Source organism: Aotus nancymaae, unplaced genomic scaffold (assembly GCF_030222135.1).
Source record: "Aotus nancymaae isolate 86718 unplaced genomic scaffold, 86718_ANA_hifiasm-v0.15.2.pri h1tg000036l, whole genome shotgun sequence".
Lineage (NCBI taxonomy): Eukaryota > Metazoa > Chordata > Mammalia > Primates > Aotidae > Aotus > Aotus nancymaae.
In genome coordinates, this window is record NW_026988450.1 from 86,039,307 (window position 1) to 86,055,655 (window position 16,349).

General features: G+C 47.6%; 1 protein-coding gene across 2 annotated transcripts in view; it reads right to left on the reverse strand.

Annotated features, from left to right (window-relative positions):
• The window catches only part of FAM135B (family with sequence similarity 135 member B), a 347,663-nt gene that overhangs the window by 48,219 nt on the left and 283,095 nt on the right, over positions 1 to 16,349 (reverse strand). For both annotated transcript variants that reach the window (XM_064384625.1, XM_012461173.3), the window contains exons 8-9: positions 14,334 to 14,487; positions 12,063 to 12,112 (exon numbers count right to left, since the gene is read on the reverse strand). In XM_064384625.1, the coding sequence (XP_064240695.1) occupies positions 12,063 to 12,112; positions 14,334 to 14,487 (204 nt within the window). The remainder of the gene's footprint in view (positions 1 to 12,062; positions 12,113 to 14,333; positions 14,488 to 16,349) is intronic.

The window sequence follows — 16,349 nt, forward strand, 5'->3', positions numbered from 1 at the left end:
GTGCAGAACACGCAGGTTTGTTACATAGGTATACACGTGCCATGGTGGTTGGCTGCATCCATCACCCTGCCATCTACATTAGGTATTTCTCCTAATGCTATTCCTCTCCTAGCCCCCTGCCCCCTGCTATTCCTCTCCTAGCCCCCTGCCCCCTGCTATCCCTCCCCCATCCCCCTACTCCCTGCTATCCCTCTTCTATTCCCCCACCCACCACAGGCCCCAGTATGTGATGTTCCCCTTCCTATGTACGCCTGTTCTCATTGTGCAACTTCCACTTATGAGTGAGAACATGTGGTGTTTGGTTTATTCTTTTTTAAAAAATAACTTCGACTTTTATTTTAGATGCATGGAGTCCATGCGCAGTCTGTACTGCTTCTGATGACTCTTGAAACTTCTCCAATGCCCCGCCTGTAAGTCTAAGATCCTCCTCCTTGACGTGTGCTTGACCCGCACGGGCATCTCTCACGGCGCGTCTCCCCACGCGTTGCTCGCTTCGCTCCCTACATCCCCGTTTGCCTGCATTTTGAGCTTTAGCCTTCTCAGTACTCCCGGCCCCTAGCACAATGGCTGATAGACAGTGGGGGTCAGTGACTCTTTCAAAATGGACAGGCAGCTCGGTGTCGGTGGGAGGTATCCCAGGCCTCCGGAACTCAGACTGCCTTTCCCGGGGTTCCTTGTTCCCTCCCTCCCAGCACCATCATCCCCCCACACTGCCCCCAACCACCACAGTGGCACCAGCAAGGACAGCATGAATCCAGAGCTCAGCCACCAGAGTGGAAAAGAGAAAAAAGAAAAGCTATTCATTAAATATGTCTTTGGGAGGATTATGTTTCCTCAGGTAGATTATAGAAATGGCTTTAGATAAGGTTAAAGAAGCCTCTAATTAAGCCACAAGGGGACTTTTCTGCTCCACAGATGCCCGGGCCTTTGCAATCACAGATGGTGGGCTTGGAAGGCTTTCTTCCAGAGACCGAGGAGGCCCTTTACTCTAACAAGGAGGCAGTTGCAGCCCAGAGCTGTCACAGCTGAAACGCCCTGAAAAAAGGCCCTGTCGTCCATGCCTGCCACACTTTCGTCCTCGTCACATGGGCACTAACCAAGCATCTTTGTTCACTCCCTCACTCCCTTGCTCTGCTCACTGAGGGCCGGTTCCATCCCAGGGGTGTGCCAAGCTCTGGGAGGCCAAACATAAATGCATACAGACCTGGAAGAGGCATATGATCATGTTATAGCTATTTAAGTAGATAATTAAAATATATCTGTAAAGTACTGTGCAAGAGATACATACTGAGTACTGTAGAAAGGTCATGGAAGGCTTCCTAGAGGAGGTGATACCTACATTGGATCTTCAAGGTGAATAGACATTAAGTCAAGAGAAGCCTGCTTTACATTCCATGAACAAACTGCGCTCTCGCACTGGTCCTCAATTATGGTTGCCCACCAGAATCACTGGGAGGCTGTAAGTCCACCAATGTCGGGGCCCGTCTCAGCTTTCCTGAGGGTGTGGCCCAAGCATGAAACATTTGCACATTTTTCCTAGGTGATTTTAATGGGCAGCCAGGGTTGCAAACCCCTGCTTGGTCACAGCTCCTGCCTTTGTACATGTCCTCATCTTTATCAAGAATCCCCCCCCAACACCTTGTGTGCACACACGCACAGGCACACGCAATACACCTGCGGTGTCTCCTGTTTCAGATCTCAGATCAGTGCCATCCATCCAGGCACCCTCTCCTACATATACAAGAGGGGGTCTAAGAACAACAGTGGTAACACCGCCCATTGGGAGTTACAACGCACTGTGAGCCAAGAGCTTTGTAGACGTTTTAATTTACTTAATGACTTAATCCTTACAGTAATCCCACCCATAAATCTGATATTATCACTCTTATTCTATGGATGGAGTCACTCAGGCACTGGAGGGTGAAGCAACATGCCCAAGATCACATATAGAAAGTGGGAGGCAACGTCTGGACCCAGGAAGCCCAGCTCCAAAGCCCTGTTTAGTTCCCCTGCAATGCAGCCTCTCATTAACCCCTCTAAGCACTGTGTAGACATGCATGGAGGCTCCTGTCCCTCCGCGTGTATTACAACAGCATGCCCACATGTTTGCTCAGCTCACTTCCATGTATATTTGCAGATGACGGGAGGAATCTCCTGAAAACTTTGCATTTATCAAACTCTTTAAACTCACAGGATATACCTGGAGACTTCTGGCATGGGACTCACTTGATACCCCCTTCATTGAGAATTTATTTTTCCTTCAGATGTTCAAGGATTCTTATAACCACAACATAGCAATAATTCTGCAATTTCTGCATCCACTTACATGACTTTGGACCAAGGGTGATGTGGATGAAAGAAAATTCAAGTTGTTCTGGTAGACTTTTTGTTTTTTTGAGATGGAGTCTCATTCTGTCACCAGGATGGAGTGCAGTGGTGTTATCTCAGCTCACTGCAACCTCCACCTCCCAGGCTCAAGCGATTCTCCTGCCTTAGCTTCCCGAGTAGCTGGGACTATAGGTGTGCACCACCATGCCCAGCTAGTTTTTTGTATTTTTAGTAGAGACACGGTTTCACCGTTTTGACCAGGATGGTCTCTATCTCTTAACCTCATGATTCACCCCCCATAGTCCCCCAAAGTTAGGGTATTATAGGCATGAGTCACCGCGCCAGCCCTGGGAGACTTTCATCAATGAAAATGAAATCCAAGATCCTGACTTGAGTTCAGTTTGAGAATTACTTTGGGATCTGTTCTCTACCTGGTGCTATTTGGAGACTCGTTTTGCATTCTGCTTCAGCAAATATTTCTCACACTTAGTATGTTTTCGTAACAGGCTCCAAATATAAATAGAACTCAGTCCCTTCTACGCAGGAGTTCATGGCTTAGTGGAGTAAGAAAAAAGTAACACAAATGATTAAACTTCACTGAGCAATGGCTGGGATGGAGTGTGGCACCGTGAGACCCAGGAACTCCCCAGGAGCTCTCAGATCCCAGGATCTCAGATGGTTTCCTGAGAAGTCGCCTTTGGTTTGGGCTTTGTAGGCTGGTGGGGATTGTGTCAGGAATAAAAACAAGGTGAGATGGCATCATCCGGACAGAGGTCACAGCTTGCAGAAAGACGCTGGGGTAAGGTCCCTAGTTTTCCCCCTGAAGGTCTGAAATACAAGGTGTGCAGGAGGGCTGGGGCACCTCAGGGACAGGTGAGAGAGCATCACATGCCCATGGCTTTGACTTTCATCCTAAGCCATCGGGCCTTCATCCTGCAGGTGAACAGGAAGTACCAGGAGTTTTAACCAGGACAGTAAGAGTTGTCTGTTGGTTTCTGTGCTTCCTGCAGCATGCTCTCTATAGGAGGCTGTGCAGAGCCAAAGATGAGTCAGATAAGGTCTCCACCATACGGGGCTTGTGGTTACAGAAGAAGTCCCTGTGAAGAGTGTTCCTGTAGTGTGGTGACGTCTCACTGAGCCCAGAAGCTTCCCCATTCCATAGGACAAGCCATAGGAAGGCAGGCTGGGCACTGCTGCCAAGGCCCTGAAACCTCCAGAGAGATGCTCTGTACATGCTGCTGCAGAAAAGGCCGGGCAGAGAAGAGCTGAACCCTGTGCCCAGCTTCATGGCATGGCAGAGGGGGACAGGGGGACAGTTATGTGCCTGCTGGATGTCCACCTAAAGGGTGACCCCCAGTGAAGTTTTAGAGTTCAGACACTCCCTGTTCAAACTGCGGTCCATGAAATCCCAGCTGCACCATCGTCTCCTGGGAACTAGTCTGAATTGCAGAATCTCTTGCCCCACCTCAGCCCAAAAGAATCAAAATACACATTTTAACAAGATACCCAGGTATTCATGTGCACATTGAAGTGTGAGAAGTTCTAAAATCGGAGAGAGAAACTGGTGTTTCTCAAACCACCTGTGTCTAGCTGAGCTTGGTATTCCCCAGCTGCCCTGGGCAGGCTCTCAATAATCTAAGCTCAGAGTCGCCCTCTAGAGTTAGTGCTGTGAAGTCCTAGCATCAGGGCTTCCCTGACCCGCAGGACAGGGAAGGAAGAGGTAACAGTGACCACAGTGGACAGCCAGCCCCCAAAGCTTTAGTGTCCCCACTAGGAAGCAGGCCTAATAAAACCTACATCTCAGCATCAAAACGAGGACCCATTGAGCACACGTGTAACACACTAATCAATGGGACCAGCGTAGAACAGCTGCTCAGTTTCTGGGAACTGCTTTCTTTCACTCGTTGCTGGAAGGTGGATGGTATGTTGCAGGGTCTCCTGTGCTCTTTACCCCCTTGAATTTGAGATCAGCTTCTCCACAGCAGGACCCTGAGAAGCCACTGGGCCTCAGCGGACCTGAGTGTCCTCTAGAATGACCGACTTCAAAAGGATGGTAAATGAACCAGTGCATTTAAAACCCTCTGGCAAGAAGATTGGTCAAAGCAAACAAACACGTGAAAGAAACAAACCCCAAACACACAATCTCCCGCACCCCCAAAACAACAAAACAGGCTGCCCACAATCGGAAGCTGCTCCCTGCTGTTCACTGGCTGCGCTTAACATTAGTAGCTCCTGCCAGGAGGGTACAGCTCTGGGGGAGACTACATGACAATTTGGGATCTCCCAGAAGTTTACTGGGGGGCAACCAGGAATTCTCTTGTGTTACAGAAAACCCTATATCGCTGTGCTATAAAAAATTAAACAACAACAACACTGCTCTCAAACTCAGCATGTGTTGAACTTGCTTATACCAAAGCACATGTCACTAGAACCTGCAGGTGTTCTGTGGGGAGAACACCCCCTCTTTCTAATCAGGCTTCACAGCAGGAGTCCTCATCAGCTGCTCCAACTCACCTCTCCAGCCTGCCCTGCATCCTCGCCTGGGCCTCACCTATGTGGTCCCCAAGTGCCTATACTCCTTCAGTCTGGTGGGCTCTTACCCTGGGCTTTGTGTGGCTCTTCCCTCTGCCCCGAGGGTCCTTCCCTGACTGGTGTCTGACACCCTCCCACTCCTTCAGGGCAATGTCCCAGGCGCCATCCCCGCCTCTCCAGGCAAGATAAGGTCCCTGCTCCTCCTCGCTCCTGCAGCTTCTCATCTCTCGCTCCCTGGTTCCAGCACTGACCACATCAGCACTGTCTGCCTTATCTGTGAACAAATATCTTTCTCATTGAGCTGCAAGTAAGTCCTGGTTGGTGTCTTCTGACTTTGTATATCCAATGAATAGCTGAGAGGTCAGCACACAGTGGATGCTAAGCAAATGTTTATAAGAATCATATGGAGTAAAGCTTCATCCACATCACTCCATTACTGCAGAGCTCTATGTCTTCAAATTGCTTTAAATCACCCAAAACACTTTCCAGCCTTCCCACCCCCACCACTGGCAGGAGTAGGGGAGACCAAGAGGTGGCGCTGTTCTGCCTTTGAACAGTGCTGCTGACTCTGAGCTCTCTCTTCAGGGATTTGGGGGAAGCAGGTGTTTCTTCCATTCCAATGGCCAGGCCAGTTCTTTAGCAAGCCAAGGAGTAGGTGGAAGCACACCACCATTCACCCTTTCCACCTCTTCACCCAGCCACATCCCTGCAGCGGGTGGCTAATTTAGTTGCTTTGTATAAAATAAAGCCTGTGGCAGCACAGTCGCTCAAAACCAAGAGGCAGTCACCCGGCAGCTTGGGGCACCGCCCTGGAAGAGGAAGGCAACTAGTTGACCTCTCATAAAATATACTTGATCAAGTCATTGGCAGCCTGCATCCTAAGCCCTGAATCTCCCACCAGAACCACTGTGGGAACCAGACAGCATAGCATTGCAGTGGAATGAAGCTGGCCTTGCAAGGGTTCAGGCCTTGGGCCCACCCCTTAGTGATTCGTGGACTTTAAGGAAGTCACATTCCTCTGTGTCCACTTAAAGCAAAATGACTGGGGACACTTGAGTACCTCCCTCTTTGTACTCCCAGGGCTGCAGGAAGGATAGAGGCTGGTGGACCACAGCCTGGGAGCCAGCATTCCCCAGGCCAAGCCAGCATTCCCCAGGCCAGGCATGTTGGTATTGTCACTGTAGTGACGGCAATTAACCTTAATCACCGTTTCCTCCTGGGACTTAGGGGATTGTGGGTACTCCTCCCTAGAAGCTGCTGTGGGGCCCACAGGACTTTTGTTCCTGCAAGCACCCCAAAACACTCACCTTGGCTCCTTTACCTGCTCACCTCCTGTGAGGGGTTGAGCTCAACAGGTTTGAGTGAGTGAATTTTGCCCCTGCCGGCTCCTGAAGCAGCCAGCTAGCTCCAGCGCCTACGCTCCAGTTCCTGCCCACAAAGGGGTTAGGGGAAAGCTCCTGCTTCAATTCAGTCTCTGTATCCATTGTGGAGTCCTAATAAGATAAGTAAGCAACAACGAGGAAAGGGTCCCGGACGTGGGAGAACAATTTTTCTGAGACAGGGCTAATCACAGACAACCAGCTGGCACAACATCGTTTTCCCAAATACCTTGTTCTGCACATATCCCCAGTAGCACAACCTTATCTGCATGGAGCCCCTCCAGCATAGCCCTATAAAACTTCCCTCCGGTCTCTGACTCTTTGCAGACAACCCCTTCTCTGCTCTGCTGCCTGTCGCACCCTTGCAACTTATCTTCGCACCTCCGTACTTTAATAAATCTGCCTCCCTTTACCTATGACTGTCTTGGTAAATTCTCTCAGCACCTGCAATGCCAGCCCCAGCCAATTGTACCCGTGACGGCCACATCCACAACCCTCGCCACTGTAAATCAAAAATAAAGTTCTAAGCCCCCAAACTAACTGAATGAACCTCTCCTCTTGCTGAGGGGCATTCAAACGCACTAGTCAGGCCATGACAGGAGTGGTTGGTTGGACATGCCTCATTACACCTTCCTCCCTTTGGAATCCCAGCATCGCTGACCAGCAGTAATGTTCAAACAGAAGCCTTGAGACTCGCAAAGCAGACTCCTTGCAGCAAGAAAATACCAACACCACAGACAGCAGGCCCTGAAAGAAACTCAAGTGTTTTACCCTAAAATATAGATATTTAACGTATTTCGTATGGCTCGGCAAAGCTGCCTCTTTAAGGGAAAATCTACATTCTGTAGAGAATCTCCTTCCCTTTCTGTTCTTCTTCTTTGTTTCCTTTTTCCTGACCTGGGAGAGAACTAACTAAGAGTCTGGTACCTTTTTAAGTCCGATAAGAAACACTTACCATCTATTCTCTCTGAAGCCTGCTACCTAAAGGCCTTCATCTGCATAATAAGAACTTGGTTTCCACAACTCCTTATCTTAACCCAGACTCCCTTGTATTGATTCCAGGTCTTTAGACAACCTCTTTCAACCAATTGCCAGTCAGAAAATCACTGAATCTACCTATGATCTGAAAGTCTCGCTCCATGCCCCCCGACCCCCAGTTTTGAGTTGCCTCACCTTTCTGGGCCAAACCAATGCAGATCTTACATGTACTGACTGATGTCTTATGTCTCCCAAAAATGCATAAAACCAAACTATAGCCTGAACACCTTGGGCACATATTCTCAGGATCTTCTGGGGCTGTGTCATGAGCCACTGTCATTCATATTTGGCTCAGAAGAAATCTCCTCGAATATTTTATGGAGTTTGACTCTTTTCGTCAATACCAGGCCTATGGAATAGAATGAACAATGACAAGGACAGCAATGACACTGGTGGCGGCATTTTGCCCCAAGCTCTGTTCTAAGTACCGTGTACCTGTGGCCCCACTTCATTCTCCTGTGGCCTCCCCAATGACGGACAATCAGCTGGCTGATTCAGGACTGTGCCTTGCGGTCTGGGCAGAAGCCTGCACCCACTACTTTTCAGGTGACGCATGACACAGGACAACAGCACATACTGGTCCACTGGATCAGTAAAGGAACACACCGAGTCCAAGCTCCTTGTGCAGATGGGCCAAGAGCCTCAGGGCATGGACATTAAGGGCTCCAGCGTCAGCCACTTCCTCATCTTTGATACTATTCTTGCAATTCATTTGTTCATCCGCTCATTCTAGCATTTATTAAGAGCTCCTAGGTGCCAGGAGCCCTTCTAAGCGAAAGTTCCAGAATGAACAAATCGCCTCCCTAGGCTATGGCTGCATGAGTGAGAGGTCACCACTGAGTCCCCACCACTGAGACCTGAAGAGCACTGGATCTGGGGAGCACTGGAGGCTTGGGAAATGTTTGTGAAATTAATGAAAACTCTCATGGGCCAAAAGACTAATGGCAGTCCTTCCCAGGAAAACACTGATCCTTTCTGCCATGAAGACAAAAGGAACCTGGACATTTAACCATATTCCCTGCCAAAGGCATGAGCATCACCAAAATCTACTTTATGACACACACACAAATGACAAGCCAAAGCCCCCATCATTTGAGAAATGCTTGCACCAGACATGACGGTTTGCATTTTCTGTGTTGACTGCCCTGGGCCAGGCCTCATGGACCCAGTCTCTATTCCCTGCACCGACACTGCTTCCTTGGCTTGCATCACACTGGGGAGGGCTCAGTGTTGCAGGGACCAGCAGCCTGACCCTGTTCTGCCAGTGCTGTGCCTCTGGTCAGTGGTCCATCCTGTGTAAGTCAAGCCCTGTTTCTTCGTCCACTGAACAGAATATGATGACTCATCTTACGGAATTGTTTTATCAATTGCGTGAGAAAATTCACATGATGTAGTGAGCCGGCTTACTGGCTAAGAGAAAAAGATGTCCATGAAACCGCCATTGCAAAATTAGAACTGAGACAGTGAAAGAGACCTGAACTAACCACACCCTTCTTGATTCTAACCTCCAAACTGTCCTTGTTCATTCCTGGGCGTAGGCCAAACTCACTTTGGGAGGAACTTAGTCTATAGTTTGAAACAAAGACAGTAGCCCTTTCCCAAAACAAACCTCCTTCTTGCCTGGTGAACTACACTGCCTTTGTAAGACTAACAAATTAGCCAAAATACTAGAAATTATGGTTTAGGAGACATGCAGCTGGAGGCTACAAGATTCTGACCCTCCTGAAATTGCTCCTTGGAATAATATCACTATTGTGAAACCTAAGATCAGCGCTTGAGGTATTCTGCAGACCCTGTACTTGATGGATCAGTTGGCATCACCCAGATTGATAAACTGGCTCATCTGGTCTTGTGGCCCCGACTCAGGAACTGACTCAGCACAAGAGGACAGTTTGACTCATCCCCAACCCAATCAATCAGCACTCCTGACTCACTGGCCCCTACCCAGCAAATTTTTCTTAGAAACTCAGACCTCTGAATGCCTGGGGAGACTGATTTAAGTAATAATAAAACTCAGGTCTTCTGTACAGCTGGCTCTGCGTGAATTACTCTTTCTCTATTACAATTCCCCTGTCTTGATAAATGAGCTCTGTCTAGGAAAAGTAAACCCACTGGGTGGTTGCATCAACGAAAATGGATTGATTTTTATCCCTATTTTACAGATAAGAACATCAAGGTTCATAAAGATTAAGCAACTTGCCTAAAGTCACACAGTGAGTAGGTAGAGAATTCAAAGCCATGTCTGCCTGGCTCCATTATGCATCATCTTTGCAATATAGGATTCCCCATCACTACCAACCACTAGCCACTGCCCAGGATCATGTAATGTATAAGGAGAAAAAGGCAGTGGTTCCTGCCTGCCCTCAGTGCAGCGGTGCAGCTGCAGACCCTGTACAGTGGCATCGTTGGGGCTCTGGAGGCAGAGGGCCTGCTGGGTGTGAGCACCGATTCCCTCCACCACTTACCAGGTGACCTTGGACAAGTGCTTTGGAATGGTGAAATCTCAGGGGTTATAGAAAGATAAAGGGGATTTTACTGATAAGCACTTAGAATCAGTTCTAAGGTTATCTCAGCCTGGGCTGGGCTGAGAATCCCTACTGATTAAATATAAGTTGGTGATGGTGGTGCTGTGGTGATCCGGACTATGGAAGAGAAGCTCCTGGAAATCTGAACATAACGGACACAGAGACCAAACGGAGAACCTGCAGGCCACATCCAGCAGGAAAGAGAGTGGGCGTATTGACAAGTAGTCACTCAGCAGCTCTTCAGCCTGATCTCATGACGGCAAATGGAAAAGCTGAATTGGAAAGCTGCCTGTTCCTGTATTCCTTGTTGTTGTTTCAATTGCTAAAACTAAATATCTGATAATTTACAGAGTAAAGCAGTTTCCCCTTGGGATGCTGAGTTGCAGCTCCACAGGTACATGGCTCTGGCCATGCCCTCAGGGGATGGAGCCTGAGGCAGCTGGGCCAGCCCTGGAAGGAGAGGCCATCTTACCAAAGAGGAACACAGCCCATGAGCAGAGCACTTAGGAGGGTCCTTGCACAAGCTCTCTATGGTCCCCTCAGAACAAACCTACTATGTAGATGATGAATCCCAGGCCCCAAAGGCTGAGCCCATTGTCTCAGGTCCCACAGCTGCTCTGAGGAGAAGCTCAGAGTCTGGATTTAAACCCAGGTGGCATGGCTTTCAAGCTTCTGGCCCCTGCCTAAGGCAGTGGCTACCTTGAGGCTCACTGGAGGAAGGATGAGAGCTGTAGCCATCTGGAGCCCAGGGCCTCCTGTCTACCCAGCTGCCTGCTCATACATGCACGGTCCATACTGCATCCGAGTCAGAGTGTCTGAGCCCCCAAGTGTGGACATTAGGTCTTTGACTCGTCTCAGTGGCCCTTACACACTCGCTAAATGAACTCCTATGTTGCTCTCCTGCAGTCTGCCAACCCTGCATTTATGATCAGCAGTGCTCGTCAAGTATTTCCCTGTTACTGCTACAAGCCAAGTCCCACCACTTCTCCCAGGCTGCCATCCAATGGCCCCTCCCTGAAGGCCCTCCAGCTCTAGGCTCCCAACACCAACCTCTGTCTCTGCTTTGCGTTCCGCCCTCTCCAGGGATCTCCTCTGCATTCGCTATGAGACTAGATTTTACTAACTTTGTAACATGCTCTAAAGCAGGGGTCCTCAGCCCTGGCTGCACATAATATTCATCTGGGGAGCTCTGAATGAAAATACAGTATCTAAACTCCAATCCCAGATATTCTGTTTCAGCCAATTTGGGTGACCAGGCTCAGGCAAAGTTGCATCATTAAAGTTCCAAGGATCATTCTAATGTATAGTCAGGGTTGAAAAACACTGGTTTAAAAGACAGAGTTGTCAGTTTGCGATGAGAGCTTGAGTCCTGCTTCTAGTACAAATTAGCTGTGTTAGTGACCCTGGTATAGAATTCTTTCCCATCTTAATTTGCCTCTTCTTCATATACAAATAAGAGTACTCACACAGATATCCAACACAAGGGATGTGAATATGTTCCAGAGATTCTAAATAGCAGCAGTATGCATTTGTCAAATATTTATTAAGCCTTTACTCTTTTATTTAAATTTATTTATTTAACTTTAGGTGCATACTATATCTGGCATTTTTCCCCATGTTAGCCCTCCCCATCCTCCCCTCCCTCCCCACCCCGCTGTCTCTCCCCTAACCCTGCAACTGCCCCCAGTGTGTGATGCTCCTCTCCCTGAGTATGAAAAAATGCTCACCATCACTGGTCATTAGAGAAATGCAAATCAAAACCACATTGAGATACCATCTCACGCCAGTTAGAATGGTGATCATTAAAAAAAGCCTTTACTCTTAATGCATGCTTGATAAGGTTTTTTTTGGTAAATGAATGTTACTGTTTTCATTATCATCCCTGACTCTAGCCTCCCTGCCATGTCTGAGGCCATCTGTGCACAGGTACAAGATTCTGTCACCCGCAGGGAGAAGCACTGAGTTACTAGTCAACAAATGCTTGCTCAGTGGAAGGGTAATGGACAAATACATATGTGTAGTCTAAGCTTCAGGGAAACAAAAATCTGTTAACATGTTTAGTTTTTCCAAAATATCTGCAAGGCACATACTTATAGACACAGTGATGTAGGGTAACAGAATATAAGCATATTTCTCCAGCCTGATATCTAGAGTGAGGTTACAAGTGGTGTCTTTTCACTTCTGTTTCTGTAGCAAGCAAGCAACTGCCTTGCAAAACTACTGCCATTCATTCAGACCCCTGCGCCAGTTCTCCAATTACCTGTAGCTCTGAGCACAGCTGAGAAAGTGTTTCTTCAACAGCAAGCGCCTCTAGAAAGAAAAAAATAAACCGTATGATTAAATGAACACAGACTAAAATGCAGCAGTTGCTAATTAAATGAAACAGCTAAAGTTTCACTTTGGTATTAAACTCACAGGGACAAACACACTGCTGAGGACCTTATAGCTATTCTAACTTTCTAAAGGGATCGTACTTATAAGGAGAATAAACTTGATTGGAGCTATGGACTGAGCATTAGATAAAAGCCGATATCATCTCATGCACACAGTTATGAGAAACAGTACATTCCCAATTCATACAGCATTTTGTGTGGCCCAGAGATTCCATTTATTTCTATTTTTGCAGGTAAACATACACACACACGCGCGCGCGTGCACACACACACACACACACACACACGATGTATATCTGTCCGTCATGTATGGTACGTGGATTTGGATCTCTGTCTTACAGATAAAATATCAGAAGCCCAGAGAAGCAGAGTGAGAGGGAGAACCTCCTGCTGAGCTCCACTGGCTCTGATACTGAGGAACGTGGCCAGCTTATCAGCAGAAACCAGGTGGCCTCTGGCCTTTTGTTTTAATGGTCACAGTTGTGACTGGGTTTGAACTCTCCTCTAGTTCCACGATGCTGTGGTGAGTCATCTGCACATGGCTCTGACATGGATTTTAACTAAAGCATGGTTGGTTAGGTGAGTGAAAACAATCCCTTAGCAAGTTAGGATTCTTCTTGCTGACAACCTAATTAGTAGACACCTCTCCACGTCACTGCTGACCTCAGGTCCCTGAACCCCACAAGGCAAAATGAACTCTTGATACACTGGTCATGGCTGTGTATCCTCAGGGTCTAGCACAATATCTGACATATAGTACATATCCAATAAAATATGATGATAGTGTGAATGAACAAATTCAGCTCCTTTGGATAAAATATAAGAAGTTATATCAGGAATCCAACTGCTACTGAAAAATCTCCATTTTTCATTTGAGCTATATAAAGTTGCTCTGATTCTGTGCATGTCTTTACTGCATGCATAATATTTGAACTTGAAAAAAATCAACGATTGCATGATTCAAAGAGTAGTGCCTGAGTACAGGATTTGGCTAAGATGTAAGAGCTGATAAAGCTAATGGCAAGATGGCTCCAGAATTCAATTCAACAACTATAATCCTGCACCCACTCCTTTACGCTACATACCGGGGACAGTGTAGCGGGGATCTGAGGGGAATCTGTTCTCAAAGACCTCAGTCTAGTTGGGAAGCAAAACATGCAAAGAAAGAAATCTTTGTTACATGATGATTTCAGTGCAGCAATGAACAATGAACAAGGTCACTGACCCAGCCAAAGCCACAGTTATCTCAGCAGTTGAGGTCTAGGGGTACAGATAGGGAAGTCAAGGTACCCAGCAGGATTCTGATGTAGAAATAGGTGCTATCCTCAAAAAGCAGCCTGAGGACTTGGATTCAGTTCTGGAGGTGATGAGGCCTTATTAGAGGGCTTTGAGCAGAGCCAGGACATACCACCTGTTGTTACTGACTGTGACATGATACAAAGAACCCTGCCCCAAGGGATCGGCACAGGACCTCTGAGCTTCTGTCATGGCTCTGCCACACATTGCTGTGTGATGCTGAGCAAGCCTTTTACCTCTCTGAGCTTCAGGTCCATTGTCTGTCAATCAACAGAGATTCAGGCCCACTGATTTCCATGACGTCTCATCTTTGGAAAATCCATGTGCAAAAATAAACTGATCCCCAGATAACCAAATGTAATGGATACTAAAAAGTTTCTCTAATTATCCAGATCAAGTATATATGTATGCATATAGATGTGTGTGTGTGTGTGTATATATATATATAGATAGCTCTTTATGAGGATTGTTTTACACTCTTATAAGTTACAATTCCGTAATTACAGCTTGATTAAGGAAAGGCTATAAACTAGCATTTTCCTCTAGAAAGCAACCTAACATTATGCACTGGGGTGGCAGGTGTGTAATAGGTACTCAATAGACGTCTGGCAGATGAATGCCTGAATAAATGAATGCGCCTTGAGGAACATGTGTCTTCTCTTACTGCATTTGCATCTCACAGATCCTCTCCTGTGAGAATGAAAATGAAAAGCACAGCCCAAACCTACCTGGACCAGTGTTATTCCTGTAACATTTACAAAAGTATGCCAGCTTTCCCCCTTCCCTTATCTGGAGGAGGCTCATGAGCTGCTGGGATGGGCTTGCCCGTCCAGGACCCTTACCCAGCTCCATGTGCGGCAGCTCCGGGATGTCCCGCATCATCACCAGGAAGTAGAGACGGAGTCCCCGGTAAGCGTGGAGGAGCAGCAGGCACAGGTCTCGGTGCCACTTGTGTGCATGCTGCATGCAGTTCTCGGAGGGGACATAGAAGCTTCCCTAAGGGGTGAAACAGAAACAGAGGCTGAGGAATATTGCACCTGGCCCAGGCAGCACAGGGCCCTGACCTTCCATCCACCCGCATCCAACATTCACAAAGTGACCGGAGGTTCAGGGAAGGAAGCAGGTCCCATCCTGAGTAAAACTGGTACACGGTTGAAGATTGCAGGAAAAGGGAGTCCTAAGCTGGAATCGCTTCTTTATCCCTCCAAGTAAGAAAATACTGAAACCTGCCACACCTTTGACTTATATTCAAATTGGAAATCATAAAATAGCAACAATAATCACAATAATAATGAATGATCATGATGGTGATGAGGGCACTGGCCTCACAGGTTTCAGACAACTGAGTGGCCCCATTTACAAGCTGATACGGTCTGGCTCTGTGTACCCACCCAAATCTCACCTTGAATTGTAATAAGCCCCACATGTCATGGGAGGGACTCAGTGGGAGGTAACTGAATCATGGGGGCAGGTTTTCCCATGCTGCTCTTGTGATAGTGAATAAGTCTCACAATTTCTGATGGTTTCATAAAGGGGGGGTCCCCTGCTGCCATGTAAGACATGACTTTGCTCGTCCTTCACCTTCTGCATGATTATGAAGCCTCCCCAGCCATGTGGAACTAGAAGTCATTTAAACCTCTTTCCTTTATAAATTACCCAGCCTTGGGTATGTCTTTATCAGCAGCCTGAGAATGGACTAGTATACAAGCCTCCTTTCACCACCACTGCAGGGTGCACTGTAAGAAGAGGCCATGGGACAGATAGCTGTGGGCTCCTTTTCAAAGAGAGAGAGAAATGTAGAAAGACCCTTGTAGCAGGTGGGTGAGCAGCAGGTTGTGCTGAAAAGGAGGAAAAGAAAAAGTGTCACCATAATGTAGAAAGAAGTTGTGAGGTTAAGTAACCAATGCTGAAAGCACACCTGTATAAAGCTCTGCATGTGAGCATGTAGTGTCGGATTACCGTACACTCTATTTGTAGAAAGAGAATGGATGAAACTGGTAGAATTACTAAGTAGTTTGTCCCATGAAGAAAAGACACCTAAGTCTACAGTGGACTTGGAGACCTAGGCGTGATGAAAAGGAAGGAACAGGACAGTTCTTTCTTACCAACCCAACAGAGAAGGATGTCCTGAGGTGAATTTCAAAAGAGATTTGTTCTTAGAGCAGAGAAAGGAATCCTGTGGGAAAAGTCCTGGGCACAGAGGTGGGAATTCTTGAGTAATGTGCTGGTGCCCATCTACTGCTCATGTGACCGTGATGGGAGGAGGCAGTGGCTCCTGATGTTCCCAGGCTGCATTGCCCGCCTGCTGGAAGAATGCCAGGTGAGGAGTGGGTGGCATTTCACCCTTGGCTTTTGTGAGTGTGTCTGCGCAGCTGATGACTGGATAGCCTCCTGCCTTGCTTGGTCTCCTTTCTCCTCACTGCCATCCAAGAGAGTTGAGTTGATCCAATGGGGGCTGGGCAAGTCTGCTGGGGTCAACACACATCTGCACATCACCTGCACCCCCAATGGTGTTGTCAAGGCATATAATGGTGGGCACTATTATATCTACTCTAACCACCATATCACAGTGATTGTCATGTGGGAGGCAAGGTGCTACAAATTAGGAAACTTGGATGGAAGTCTCAGGTCTGCTGCCATCTACTTCTGAGACTGTCTCAGGTGAGAGACTGTGAGAGCAGGAGAGGGTCACTGGGTTGTGCTCTCAGGAGCAACATCTGTGCAGCTGTAAAGCAGGACCAGTGGAAGAATGGCACTGCATCGTCATGCAGGTACAACAGAGACCTCACCTGATGTCATGCGGACTGTTGGGCCAGCAGAGTCACCCGACCTTGGGGCAAGGACCAGGTCTTTGTACT